Here is a 15,123-nt window from a genome sequence, read left to right as displayed (position 1 = left end):
ATCTGGGTGGCTCAGATGGTTAAGTGTCTGCCTTTGGCTCAGGTCATGATCTCCAGGTCCTGGGATCGAACCCCATGTCAGGCTCCCTGCTCAGCGGGGAGTCTGCTTCTCCCTCTCCCTCTGCTTGTGCTCTCTCTGTCTCTGTATCTCTCTCAAATGAATGAAAAAAAAAATCCCATCAAAATACTTTAAGTAGTTTGGTGGCAGGGTCCTGGTCCTTCCCTTGCTTCAAGCCACTTCTAGTTCCAATACTGGCCACATATTTTATTTCTAGCCCACGAATATACTCCAAAATTCTCCAACCAACCTTCTAGTCTGCTTTCTCCACACTCCCACAGACACTTCATTTGCTTTTTACACCTTCTCTTATCATCTCTCAAATTTACCTTTCATGAAAATGTTGGCACAAAATCTTTACCTTGATGATACCAGGGACACTTAGGAACAATTCTGTTCCTAGAATAGCATCAATAAATGATCATTCTTTTAGGAACCACAGTTCTACTTAAAACTATAAACACACACACACACACACACACACACACATTTATATATACATGGGTATAGAGATATATGTATTTCCATTAAAGTATAAAATTCCTAATGCTTGTACACATATTCACAATGTTTTTAACCTGACATTGTTTTTAAAAAATTACAATTTTTACAGATGAAATTATAGAAAACATTAAGTCTATAAACCAAGTATTTTAACTTACCTCAAGCGGCATGAGTCGAATTAGTGTTGCAAAGCACTGTGTAGCCATGAACCTTACACTATCTGTCTGATCACTCATTCTTCCCAACACAGGCACAACTAAAAGGACAATATATGGAACAATACCAACATCCAGTTGTTCCATTACACCTGAGTAAGTTATTAAGGAAATTTCCAAACTTCTGAGGTTAATGTTTTCACAAACAAAATACATATTTTGATGTATTAAAATATATCAAGATCTTAACTTCTAAAATGGTTCTCCATTTTCTCATCTACATCACAAGGGAATAGACTGTCCCTTGAGATCTATGATTCAATTATAACTGCATTTGTACATTGTTCTCCTTTGTAAGTATTATGTAACTTTCTCTTGATAAAGACTATAAAATCAGGTTTTTCACCTGAAAGAGGCTGGAGGAAGTTTTAATTAGGTTTTTCTCATAGAGAAATTCTCGTAAGTTGCTAGAATTCCAATACCAAAATAAAACGAGTAACACTGCAAGCAAGGGAGCACAATTCAATGCCACTCAAAGATTAATTCCAAATTTCCAACCAAAATCCTGACAGTCATAAACTGGACCATAGCAGGGCCCAATAAGTTTAGTACTCCTGCACTCTTCAGCATTTCTTTTTTTTTTTTTTTTTTTAAGATTTTATTTATTTATTTGACAGACAGAGATCACAAGTAGGCAGAGAGGCAGGCAGAGAGAGAGAGGAGGAAGCAGGCTCCCTGCCGAGCAGAGACCCCAATGCGGGGCTCGATCCCAGGACCCTGGGATCATGACCCGAGCTGAAGGCAGAGGCTTTAACCCACTGAGCCACCCAAGCGCCCCTTCAGCATTTCTGAACCAGAGTTTCTACTGATTTGCTCTCCATCCACATTTCTTTCAGTAACTTCGAGTTAAAAGAATGCCAATAGATGCTATACCCATAGCAAAAAGCTTGTCTGTGTATTTCTAGTTATTTAGTACAGTTAGTCATTTTCCACCCACATAATGAACTTTGAAAACATACTATGTTTATAAAATACTACATACACAGCGTCTGATTAGTACTAATACAACACTGATTATAAACCAATAGATCAGTTACTAGAAATATATTTTATAAAGTACCTAAAATTATTTTTGTCTATTAAAAAAGAACTCTTAAAATAGTAATTCTTCAAACTCTGTGAAAATTTTCAAAATAAAATATAAATAAATTTGTAATGTATTTATAATGTAATATAAAGATACTTCAAAATAAAATATAACAGAGTAGTTTTCTTTTTGGAACAAGACAGGTTATTTATGAACATTTAAATGAATTAATGAATTTTACTAGAGTCAACCTTAAGTAAAATGAATACAATTTCTAAAGTTTTAAAAATAAAAAAGGATACATGCAAGTGCTTCAATTGCACCCTCTTGTTTGATATTATCGTCAATTGCTCCTAGCCATGGAAGAACCTTCTCCAAAAAAATATTCATTGTTTCCATGGTAGCTATTTTGCTCATGACGCCTACACAACGAGCAGCCATGTGCCTCACTGCAGTGCTGGGATACTGAAGGCACGTATAAAGATGGGTCAAATGCTGTACCAACTAAAAACAAAAAGTTTAAGACAATCAGAATATTCATTAGGAGATCTACTGTTTAAAATATAACTACTACAGCCCATACTCAGAGGTTCTTAATATTCTAAATGACTAAATCCAAGAATATCTCCAATATCTCCTCAAACATTATTGTCAAAACATCCTCAATAAAAAATTAATCTAAATCCAATCTAAGGTACTGAAACTCTCTAAACTAAAAGGTACGTCACTTCTCCTCTGTTTCTCTTCTCTTAAGGTATCAGGGTGCATATAAAAGGTACCTATAAGATTCTCCTGGCATTGGAGAAATGACACCACACATCACCAGTCCCTTCCCAATTTGGTAGCTCTGGGTTAGGTTTAGGTACATATGTTTGTTTGTTTTCAAGTAAGCTCTATGCCCAATGTGGGGCTTGAACTCATGACCCCAATCAAGAGTCACATACTCAACTAACTGAGTCAACCTGGCACCCCTAGATACATACTTTTTACTCACTGGGTTGAGTGATCCTAATTTGTTCTAGGCACCATCCTTTGGCAGGTATTTCCCACTTCAGCTTCCTGGCTTACCACAGGCATTATGATCACAAAAGCATGATATATCTCATTAATAAATGCCTGCTGCATGGAATACCAGGATTAATCTTAATGGTGAACAGACTAGCCTTACAGCTCAGATGAATGTTAAGCTGATCATAGAAGGGTGAGAGCATACAGATGGATTCTGCCCTTCTCTACTAATGATAAATCAGCAAAATTTAACAAGTAGAAAGATATAACTTCATTACTCTATATAATATAAACAGAAAAGGTTTGTTCTTCTTTCTCCTAGATTCACCCCTTTCTGTTAGATATGAATAGGGAATTGGAGCTAGCACACTTAACAGCACTGTAAATTGCAGAGTTCCTACTACAGTTATATGGAGAGAATACTGCTTCCTTCTATGGAAAAACCAGATATTTAATTCTCTAGTCTGTTTTTCTCCTCTGTCACAATTTTTTTTAAAAGAAATATTTATTTTAATAGTCAAAAAACACAAACCAATGTTCTTTGCCACTGAACAGCTTCAACTCAGGTAACTTCCTCTACCTTTACACTTATCTTAGAAGAAGTTTTATTACCTGTGTTCTTCCTTTCTTGGAGCTCTATTACTAAATATGGCATAAATTAATAGGACTGTAACTTTCTGTTTATACCAGACTTCTGTATCAGAGCCCTGTCCCCACTGCTCCATATTCTAAGCTCTCAAAGTGAGTTTTCTAACATTCATGCACCAAACTCTGCCTCAAAGCCCACAAGAAATGTGCTGTCAATAAAGAAGGAATCTAGTTATACCACATAAAAGACAATGCAATTGCTAGGGATGACATCAAAGTTACACATTTTAAGCCTTAAGACTTTTTAATAAAACCACTTGTTTTATTAGAAGAAAATTACACTTGCATTAGTTAGTTACCAAGGGATGAAGCTCAGAATCCATTGAAGCTGCTGCTGTTTCAAAAACTTGCAGAGAATTCACCAGTTCTTGGGCAGGACCATCTCCCTTTTCCAAGAGGGACTTTCCATCTATTAAGATATATTGATTTAAGTGTGTATCACCTTGCAAATAATATTTTAAAGTCCAACTCAGAAATATGTACACACCAAAATTACTTATGTCGATTGTATTCCTCAATGGACCAACCATAGCATCCCAGAGATGAGGCAACTTCACTGCCATTTCACCACCAAAATGCTTCACTATGGTTGTCAAGGCAAATTCAGCTCCTCTTCGCTGTACCAGGTAAGGCTTCTGGGCCTAAAATGAAATATTAGTTGATAAGAGAATTTTAAAAAGCATAATGGGCTTGAAATTTTATTAAGAGAATTTAAAAGTCACCATCTAAGAACTCATGGTGTTACCATTCACCAATTAAGCAACTGTAAACATATTTATCACTATAAATGTCTTTCAATAATTAAATTTACATGGGCATAAAACCCCAAACTAGATATTTCCATCCAAAGTAAAATACTCCTTTGGAGCTGAAAAATAAGGAGAAGAAGAATATGCAGTTTCTAGAGACAGTCCTAAGTGACAATTTTTTCCCCTGCTCCCTGCCCCAAAGAAACTTACCAGCCAACGAGAAGATAAGGAGATAAAATAAAATGTCCTTATATTTATATTCACTTAAAGGATATAATAAAAGCATCTGGTGAATCTAATAATAAGATTAATAAGCTCTTACTTGGCAATAATTTCATCCTAATACAAAAAACTGTCCCCTCCAGAAAGATGCATATATTTTTACAATTATTTTTTAAGTAAAGGAAAAACTATATAAACCATACAGATATAAATACCAAAATCACAGTAAATTTTTTAATTAAAATTATTATGGTAAGAACAGAATCAGTGAAAAAGATATATACAGAATATTTTGAAAGAAACACAGGTAAGAAGGTAAGATTTTTTATTTAAAAAAGAAACCTAGGGGCGCCTGGGTGGCTCAGTGGGTTAAGCCACTGCCTTCGGCTCAGGTCATGATCTCAGGGTCCTGGGATCGAGTCCCACATCAGGCTCTCTGCTCAGCAAGAAGCCTGCTTCCCTCTCTCTCTCTGCCTGCCTCTCCATCTACTTGTGATCTCTCTCTCTGTCAAATAAATAAATAAAATCTTTAAAAAAAAAAAAAAAAGAAAAAAGAAAAAAAAGAAACCTAGGGCGCCTGGGTGGCTCAGTGGGTTAAGCCTCTGCTTTCAGCTCAAGTCATGATCTCAAGGTCCCGGGATCGAGGCCTGCGTTGGGCTCTCTCTCTCTGCCTGCCTCTCTGCCTACTTGTGACCTCTCTCTGTCAAATAAATAAATAAAATCTTAAAAAAAAAATAAAAAAGAAACCTAAAAATATATTTTACAGAAATATATTAGACACATGTCTTTTAGCATTGGTAGTTTATTGCGGAACTAAGGTTTTGTTTTGTTTTGTTTTGTTTTTTGTTAAAGATTTTATTTGACACAGAGAGAGCACAAGAAGGGGGAGAAGCAGGCTCTTCACAGAGCAGGAGGAGCCCTATGTGGGACTCGATCCCAGGATCCCAGGATCATGATCCGAGCCGAAAGCAATCACTTAACCAGCTGAGGCACCCAGGTGCCCTGAACTAAGTTTCTATGTCATGCCAACCAAAGGAGATACCTAGAGCATCATTCTACCATTAATACTGTGACTATAAACATTTCAAAAACCACTTTTTAATTGTCCTTAAAGAAGACTGTGCTGTAAACAAGTACACCAATGAAACAGAAAAGAAAGCCCAATTGATAATCACATATATGAAGCATGATATATAACAGAGGTGCCATTATAAACCATGCAGGAAAGGATTCAACAGTGGGATAACTAGCTATTCATATGGAAATATAAATTTAGATCCCTCATATCACACATTTAATAAATTGCAGGCTGACTAAAAGTCAAGCAGGTGATAATTATCTGGCACTAGAAGTTTGCAGTCTTTCTGGATCATGTTGTGGAGTTACTACAAAAGATTAATTCCAGTTCTATCACTTAAAAATATAGTAATGGATGCTCATATGACAATTTAGCTCTCAACCTATAAGATATCTGTTTAAAAAGCAGAGTAGTCAGAAAAACCCAAAACAACTATTTACCTCGTCAAGTTCAACAAGGATATTTCCGCTACTTCCTGCAGGAAGATCTGCTATTTGAGCTTTTACTGCTTTGGGGGTAGGACCTCGCCTACTTGTGATAGCAAAAGCAGCTTTCTGGTGCCTGTAGAGTGTAATTATACCTCTGTGTTTGGTGACTGTATGGTGCATCCCATCTTTTTCAGAGTTGGATCCTAAAAGGAAAAAAAATTAAATAACTTTTTAAGCATAATAGAGGTGACCAAATGCTTCCTGCTCCAAAAGAGATAAAACATATTTTTAAAACTATGTCTTTAAACCTCAATTTTTATAAGCTGATGACATTTTCTTTAGTCAATGAGATAGTAACAAAACAGTAATTTACAACATTAAGTTAAATGTTTTGATATTTGCATAGGACCATACTTAATATAAAATTGTAGAATCATGTTAATAAGAAATATGACATGCAAAAATGATTTTGAGCCTTCAGTTAAAGTATGTTAATTTTCAAAAAATAAATGACTGCTTCTAGGCATAAAAAGAAACAAAAAACATTGCAAGCAAGTTCTAAAGAAATGTCCATGGTCACCATAAATTCAGAAACATGGACCACTGTGCAAAATATTACTGGCTCAAATAATACTAGGGGTTGGAGGGGGGAGGGGAGGGAGATTGTTACCCTATTATAGTTTTAAGATGAGGATATTCAAAATGCCACCCTCTCTTCCAGTTTGTTCACATTTTGTTATGACCTACACTGTGCCAAACTTGTTAATCTATTACATTTTAAGTAATTTGCTTTTCCAAAATCTTATAAACAAACAAAAAATAAATCACATAGGATTAAGGCATGTAAAAAAACATTGGTCCTTGATACTAGCCTGCAGAGAGCAATTCTTGTTTTCCAGATGAAATCAGAATGGCTACACATTTTCCCCCCCCAGAATGGTTACACAGTATTTGCTAAAGGTAACAGAGTTCACTTATAAGACATGCACTAAATTAGAGAAACCAGAGTTTTATAGGAAGAAATTTTTATTCAACATTTAATACAATTACGTTTTCTAGTCCCATATACAGTAAACCCTTATAATAATTGTCTGGAAAGAGAGGGTAGGGTTAAACCTATCTCAGAGATTTCAGTCATATGAAATATCAAGTCTTTTAGGTCTTCTAGGAGTAGTTTGAGTTTAGAGGGTTGTTATTTGATTACCAATATATGCAAAATGGGAAAAAACTCCAACATAAACTGGATTTGTGCTTAAATGATACCTACAGTAAATGAAAACAAATTTAAATGGTTCTCTACCCCAAACGTAGGTTTAGATATATACCTTTAGAATTGTCCTGGCCACTTTGTGTTGGTACTGGACATGTGACACAAGGAGTCAGATATGGGTCCACACAAAGTGAGCTACAAAGATTTTTAATAATTTTTGAATTAGGGCAGGGTGTCCTTGTTGTACACTGCTGAAGTAGTTTTGCTATGCACTGAGCTGCATAGTTTTGTACTAGTGTATTCTCTTCTTTTTTAATTGTCTCCATTAATGGCTTTATGACAGGATTTAATTTCTCTGGAAGTTGCTGCAAACTCACAACTGCACATGCAGCAAAAGTATGCACTCTCAACTGCAGCACTTGCCACTCCTGGTTGGTCTCTGTAACTGTCATGTGGACCTGCTGTCGTTTACTATCTAACTGCTGTAACACTTGAGGATTTAAATCAAAAGATGATGTGACTTCATTAAAAACAGCAGTGACCTATTAAAAAAAGAGAAATTAAAAATCATTAATGACATCAATCCTAAATAGTCTGTAAACTAAAGGGCAACAGCAAGCTTTGTTTCAATTTTAAGTTCCACAGTATCCAGTATTATTTTAGTATTCAGTAAACTAAATGTCTAAAATCTAAATCTAAAATCATATGAAATGTCCAGAATAGGCAAATCTTTAAAGATAGAAAATATATAAGTGGTTGCATAGGGCTGGAAAGAAATGAGGAATGGTTGCTAATCAGGTATGAATTTTATATTGGGGATGATGAAGAATAAAAATCATTGAATTAGGGACTCCTGGGTGGCTCAGTGGGTTAAGCTTCTGCCTTCGGCTCAGGTCATGATCTCAGGGTCCTGGGATTGAGCCCCAAATCGGGCTCTCTGCTCAGCGGGGAGCCTGCTTCCCCCTCTATCTCTGCCTGCCTCTCTGCCTACTTGTGATCTCTCTCTCTGTCCAATAAATAAAATAAATCTTAAAAAAATAAAATAAAATAAAATCTCCCAAGTTTAAACTTTAATCTGACTTAACAATAACACCGTATTCTTTAAGTGTTCATGTACCACCACCACAATATCACTGACTACATTGCCTATACTACGTCATATACCTGAAACTAATGTAACACTGGTGTGTCAACTACACACACACACACACACACAGTCTATGGAAATTAACAAAACTACCTATCCTTTAAATATATCTAATAAGTTTATCCTTTAAATATATATCTGATAAGTTTAATAGAAAATTACACAGAATGCCAACACAGTAGTTTGGTGAAATGAGAAATCTATCAGCAAATATAAACTAAATTATGAAATACCAAATCTCACCAACTTCCTTTCACGGAAACTTTTGGGCCAGGGGTGCCTGGGTGATTCGGCTCAGGTCATGATCTCAGAGTCCTGGGATCGAGCCCCGCATCCGGCTCTCTGCTCAGCAGAGAGCCTGCTTCCCCCTCTCTCTCTGCCTGCCTCTCTGCCTACTTGTGATCTCTGTCAAATAAATAAATAAAATCTTAAAAAATAAAAAAATAAAAATAAAAAACTTTTGGGCCAGCTATCAGTAAGTGGCTAAGTGTTAACTGCATTATTTTCATCCTTTCTTTGACCTCCCTTCTCATGAAAATGCCAGGGGCTTGGGGGAATACATAAAAAAAGGGAAAGAAACTAGTGCAACAGTCACGAATGTTTTACTCACCAAGAGTTGTCTAAAGCTATAACCCTGTGATATCAGACTATTTTACAAGCCACATTAAATGACAGTTCAATACATCTTTAACAATTTGAGATATACTTTACATATAATACACCCACTTAACGTGTATAATTCAATGATTTTTTCTATTTTTTTTTAAAGATTTTATTTATTTATTTGACAGAGATCAGAAGCAGGCAGAGAGAGGAGGAAGCAGGCTCCCTGCTGAGCAGAGAGCCGGATGTGGGGCTTGATCCCAGGACCCTGGGATCATGACCTGAGCCAAAGGCAGAGGCTTTAACCCACTGAGCCACCCAGGTGTCCCTAATTCAATGATTTTTATTCTTCATCATCCCCAATATAAAATTCATACCTGATTAGCAACCATTCCTCATTTCTTTCCAGCCCTATGCAACCACTTATATATTTTCTATCTTTAAAGATTTGCCTATTCTGGACATTTCATATGAATGGACTAATACAGTGTGTGAATCTCTTGTGACTGGTTCCTTTCATTTAGTATGCTTTCAAGGTTCATCAGTGTTATAGAGATGAATGTGATATTTCCTTTTTTATGGTTTTTTTTTTTTTTTTAAGATTTTATTTATTTGTCAGAGTGAGAGAGAGAGTGTGCACAAGCAGGGGGTGTCCAGCAGAGGAAGCAGGCTCCTTGCTGAGCAAGGAGCCCAGAGTGGGACTCGATCCCAGGATCCTGGGATCATGACCCTGAGGCAAAGGCAGATGCTTAACGAACTGAGCCACCCAGGCATCCTGAATGTGGTATTTCTTTCCCTTTTCTTGCCAAATAATATCCCACACTATATTGTATTTATCCATTCATTAGTTAAAAAACATTTCCACCCCTTAGCTACTATATTGAATAATGATTCTATGAAGATTCATGTACAAGTTTTTGTGTGAGCATGTTTTTTAAATTAACATCTAAAGACTGTGTAATGGCTTACATAACAAAAATAGTTTTCTTGTTTGATAGGTAACTGTAATCTTACAGAGGCTCTATAAATAGATCCAGTCTGATAAATATTAGAGAAGCCTGTAACATTGAAGAATTTTTTTTTTAATGGAGAACCTAATTTTTCAGACTTACAAATAATTTTATTATGGATAAGACTGATAATACTGTCCTCTTATTATGAAAAACAAAACAGGCACACCATTAAGATCTCCTTTTATGCTTATAAAATACAAAACTCTTTAAGTTGAGCTCTATCTGCTTGACCTAAGCCCATTTGCTCACTACAAAGAAACACAATCAATATAGCTTATACCTTCTACTTCATTTTATTTATTTGCATTCTGCCTAAGATTTACTGGAAACAAGATTTCACTGCTTAAAGTTTGAAAACACTGTCCTAAATATACTATGCTTCTGTCAATTTTCAATGATTCTAAGCTAAGGAAAAGCTTTCCAATAACCCCAAATTCATTAATTCATTCACTCATTCAACAAGTATCTACTGAAAAATACTAAAAGATGAGTAAGATCCAATGTTTTCACACACTCAAAAAATGTAGAGACTAATAAGGGAGAAGGATGTATAAGTAAAGAGAATGCAACATATAACTGAGGTAAGTGCAAGTTACTGTGGGACATATGGGTTGCTTAACTTTTCTCAGAGGATAAGATTAGTGGAGGCTTGCAAGATGAAGTCAGCACTTGTGATTTTTATTTTTCTTGAAGATTTTAATTATTTATTTGAGAGGGAGAGAAGGTGCAAGCACAAGCAGGGGGAGGGGGCAGAAGGAGAGGAAAAAGTAGCTCAAGCCCAAACTTGAGCAGAAACCAAGAGTTGGATGCTTAACCAAGTGAGCCACTCAGGTGGCCTCTTGTGATATGGTTCTTAAAGGATGGGTTAAGTCCAGAGTTGTAAGGACATCTTGGCAAATAGAGTGAGGTGGTGAGTGCAAAGTGAGGCACTGTCCAGGGAACTGAGAACAGCTAATCATGGCCCAAGTATAGGGTGCAGGCGGAAGAATGTTAAAGAGATGAACCTAGGATAAACACAGAGAGGGTTGAGGGTAGGGAATTCCTGACAAACGAAACAGGAGCTCAGACTCAGAAGTGAGAGTGAGTGAGGCACAGGAGGTGAGTGAGCATGGCACACTCCTGTAAGAAAAACGTTAACTATGCTAAAAGGGCAAAAGTTTGAGAAATAATGAAAAGAGATGAGGGATTTAGAGAAGGTGTGAAAAGAAAGAAAAAAACTAAAAATCAAGGAAAACAAAAATAATGTTTTTAAGTAGGGGAGGGAATGCCTTCAGAGTGGAACTAAAGGACTTTACAAGTCTGGTACAACAGGGGAGATGAAATGGACCAGAGATCACGGGGAGCTATAGAGATGACTCAGGACCTAGTCACAAAAGTACTAAGGTCCCCAGGTTGTGGCAATGAAATCACAGAAAAGATAAACATATGAGGCTTTCTGAAAGGAAATGGTAGCAAGATTTGCAACTGGAAAGGGCATTTTACTGTTAAAAAAAATTCCAGTTTTGGGGCACCTGGGTGGCTCAGTCATTAAGTATCTGCCTTCGGCTCAGGTCATGATCCCAGGATCCTGGGATGGAGCCCCACATTGGGCTCCCTGCAGGAAGCCTGCTTCTCCTTTTCCCACTCCCCTTGCTTGTGTTCCCTCTCTTGCTGTTTCTCTGCCAAATAAATAAAATCTTAAAAAAAAAAATTCAGTTTTAGTTATGTTAAACTGAAGTGACAATGAGCTATCCAACTAAAAATCCCTAACAGAAGAACTTCAAGAGATCAAGAGAAGATAGCACAGTACAAGGGTAAGAACTAAATTTTGAGAATGGTGACAAAGAAACATCTTAGGGAAATGCTTGTATTTGACAGGTAAGAGAAAAATAGGGAGTCAATGAAAAGATTAATGAAGTAGTGTCTCTAAGCCAAGACTAAGACTAACATTTTAAAATTGCCCTTCCTGGAAAAAAAAATAATAATAACAAATGAAATAATATAAAATTGCCCTTCCTGGGCAGGGAGGTGGGTGAAATAAGTGATGGGGATTAAGGAGTTCACTTGTGATGAACACCGGGTGATGTACAGAATTGTTGAATCATGGGGCGCCTGGGTGGCTCAGTTGTTAAGCATCTGCCTTTGGCTCAGGTCATGATCCCAGGGTCCTGGGATCAAGCCCTGCATCAGGCTCCCTGCTTGGCAGGAGAAGCCTCCTTCTCCCTCTCCTACACCCCCTGCTTGTGTTCCCTCTCTCATCGTCTCTCAAATAAAATCTTTACCAAAAAAAAAAAAAAAAAGCTGAATCACTATATTGTAAACCCAAAACTAATGTTAACACTGTGTTAACTAACTGAAATTAAAACAAAAACTTTTTTTAAGTGAGCCAAGACTAGTATTTTTATTTACCAGTACTTTTAGGTCAGATATAATTTATATAGAATGATTTGCACATAATTTACAGAAAACAAAAGTGTCAAGTTTGTTGATACACCAATGTAACTACCCCTCTCATCAAAATACAGAACATTTTAGTTCCCCAGAAAGTCCTGCCTCTTTTTAGTCAACACCATTCCCCACCTGATTAAGAACCAACCAGTTTCCCAATTTCTATCTCTATAGGTTAATTTTGCCTTTGTAGAACATCATATAAATGGAATCTTATAGTATGTACTCCTGTATGCAGGCATAAAATAAAAACTTTAAAGCAAAATAAATGGCCTTCCCTCAATACTTTCTTTCTGAGATTCTGATGTGCCAGGTCAAAACCATGGACTAATTAAGCTGATGAAACAGTAGTTTCACTGAAGAGTAAGGTTTGAATAAGAAAAGAGTGAAAAGTGAAAAGCTTGAAGAATGGGTCATCTGATAGATTTACTTTAAATATTTATTTAAATTTTTTTTTTTTTTAATTTTAAAGAGAGAGAGCTAGCCTGTGCTCGAGTAGGGGGAGGGGCAGGAGGAGAGGGAGAAGCAGACTTGTGCTGAGCACAGAGACCAAAGTGGGGCTGGATCCCATGACCCCGAGATCATGACCTTAGCTGAAATCAAGAGCTGGACACTTAATCAACTGAGACACCCAGGTGCCCCTGATAGATTTAAAAAGTAAACATTTCCATACAAAAGCAAGCAAGCAAACAAAAAACCACACACAAAAAACACCAAAAACCAAGTGGGACTATATCAAAACTAAAAAGCAGGGGCGCCAGGGTGGTTCAGTCAGTTAAATGTCTGCCTTTGGCTCAGGTCGTGATCCTAGCATCCTGGGACAGACTGCCCACCCTCGGCAACCCGGGCGCCCCTCCTCTCCACGCAGCCTCAGCAGGGAGTCTGCTTCTCCCTCTGCTCCTCCCCCCCTCATGCTCACTCACTCTCTCTCTCACTCTGTCTCAAATAAAATCTTTTAAAAAGGCGGGGCAGGGGGCACCTGGGTGGCTCAGTGGGTTAAAGCCTCTGCCTTTGGCTCAGGTCATGGTCCTAGTGTCCTGGGATCGAGCCCCACATCGGGCTCTGTGCTCTGCAGGGAGCCTGCTTCCACCTCTCTCTATCTGTCTGCTTCTCTGCCTACTTGTGATCTCTGTCTGTCAAATAAATAAATAAAATCTTAAAAAAAAAAAAAAAAGGCGGGGCAGGAGGAGGCCGGCCAGGATAGCTCAATCAGTTAATCATCAGCCTTCCACTCGAGTCATGATTGTGGAGTCCTGGGATTGAGCCTAATGTTGGGCTCCCTGCTCACTGGGGAATCTGCTTCTCCCTCTCCGTCTGCCCCTCCCCCTGCTCCTTCTTTCTGTCTCTCTCTCCCTCTCTAATAAATAAATAAAACCTTATAAAAATAAATTAAAGGGGTGCCTGGGTGGCTCAGTGGGTTAAAGCCTCTGCCTTCGGCTCGGGTCATGATCCCGGGGTCCTAGGATTGAGCCCCACATCAGGCTCTCTGCTCAGTGGGGAGCCTGCTTCCCTTCCTCTCTCTCTGCCTTCCTCTCTGCCTACTTGTGATCTCTCTTTGTCAAATAAATAAATAAAATCTAAATAAATAAATAAATAATAAATTAAGAATTCACTGTGCACTTCACACTATAAAAATTCAATATGGATGACAAATCTAAATATAAAAGCTAATACTGCAAAACTTCAGAAGAAAATGTAGTGAATACCTTCACAACTTGGAGATAAGAAAAGGCAATAAAAAACAATGAATCACCAATACACATAACAACATGGATGAATTTTAAAAACATCATGCTGAAAAAACCCTTATACCAAACAGCACAGAGTGTATGATTCCAATTATATGAAATTCTAGAATCACCGAAAGTAATCTATGGTGGAGGAAAAATCAGAACTTGAGAGCAGGGATAGGCAGGAATTGAAGTGTGTGTATCTGTAACTTGATAGGGGTTTGGGTTTCATAGGTATACCCATCTGCTGAAATTCATCAAACAGTTTAAGATTTGTGTACTTCATAGTAAATAAACTTTACCTCACAAAAGAGCAAAAAGCAAATACTGAATTTTAGTTAATGATATATATACATGCTGAAGTATACCAATACCTGCAACTTACTTAGAAATGCATCAAAAAAATAAGGTGGACTGATGGCTGGGTAAGTAAATAGCTGCATATGTATGTGATAAAGCAAATTTACTAAAATGTTAACTATGCAATCTAGTTGGTGAGTATATGAATGTTCACTGTGTAATTCTCTTCTTACCTTTTCTTTACGTTGGAGTATTTTTATTGTAAGTTGAGAGAGGTGAGGAGAAACACTCAGGAACGTACACAGAAGCAGTCTTTTCTATACTACAGAAGTTTCAGTTTTGTTTTTTAAGGTTTTTATTTATTTGAGAGAGAAAGAGCCCATGCACAAGCAGAGGGTGGACAGAGGAGGAGGGAGAGGGAAAGAATCAAGCAGTCTACATGCTGAGTGCAGAGCCTGATGCAGGGCTGACCTCAGGACCCTGAGATCATGACCTGAGCCGAAACCAAGAGTTGGACCCTTAACCGACTGAGCCACTTAGGCACCCCTCTACTCCGCCAGTTTTAAGCAAAACTGAGAAATGACCCAAAAATGGAACAGCTTTCTCTGATAGAGATATGCTGGTTTGTCAGAATCGGAGATTTAAAGAAAATTCCTTCCCCATCCCCAAAGTTCAAAAACAGTCAATACAATGAAATAACTTTTCTACAAGGTATGGATGGCAGGCTATTAGGCCACAGACAGATTCAACCAATTAG

The 15,123-nt window shown here is 37.4% G+C and overlaps 1 protein-coding gene across 1 annotated transcript in view; it reads right to left on the bottom strand.

Moving 5' to 3' along the window:
• The window catches only part of LOC111144755 (B-TFIID TATA-box binding protein associated factor 1), a 111,048-nt gene that overhangs the window by 27,166 nt on the left and 68,759 nt on the right, over positions 1–15,123 (bottom strand). Inside the window, exons 20-25 of the mRNA XM_022499193.1 lie at positions 7,262–7,688; positions 5,949–6,139; positions 3,947–4,100; positions 3,759–3,868; positions 2,106–2,307; positions 720–868 (exon numbers count right to left, since the gene is read on the bottom strand). Coding sequence (XP_022354901.1) covers positions 720–868; positions 2,106–2,307; positions 3,759–3,868; positions 3,947–4,100; positions 5,949–6,139; positions 7,262–7,688 — 1,233 coding nt within the window. The remainder of the gene's footprint in view (positions 1–719; positions 869–2,105; positions 2,308–3,758; positions 3,869–3,946; positions 4,101–5,948; positions 6,140–7,261; positions 7,689–15,123) is intronic.

This window comes from Enhydra lutris, unplaced genomic scaffold (assembly GCF_002288905.1).
Source record: "Enhydra lutris kenyoni isolate GAN:26980312 unplaced genomic scaffold, ASM228890v2 scaffoldscaffold12, whole genome shotgun sequence".
NCBI lineage: Eukaryota > Metazoa > Chordata > Mammalia > Carnivora > Mustelidae > Enhydra > Enhydra lutris.
The sequence above is the reverse complement of the archived record's forward strand: the minus strand, read 5'-3'. Positions and strand labels throughout refer to the sequence as shown.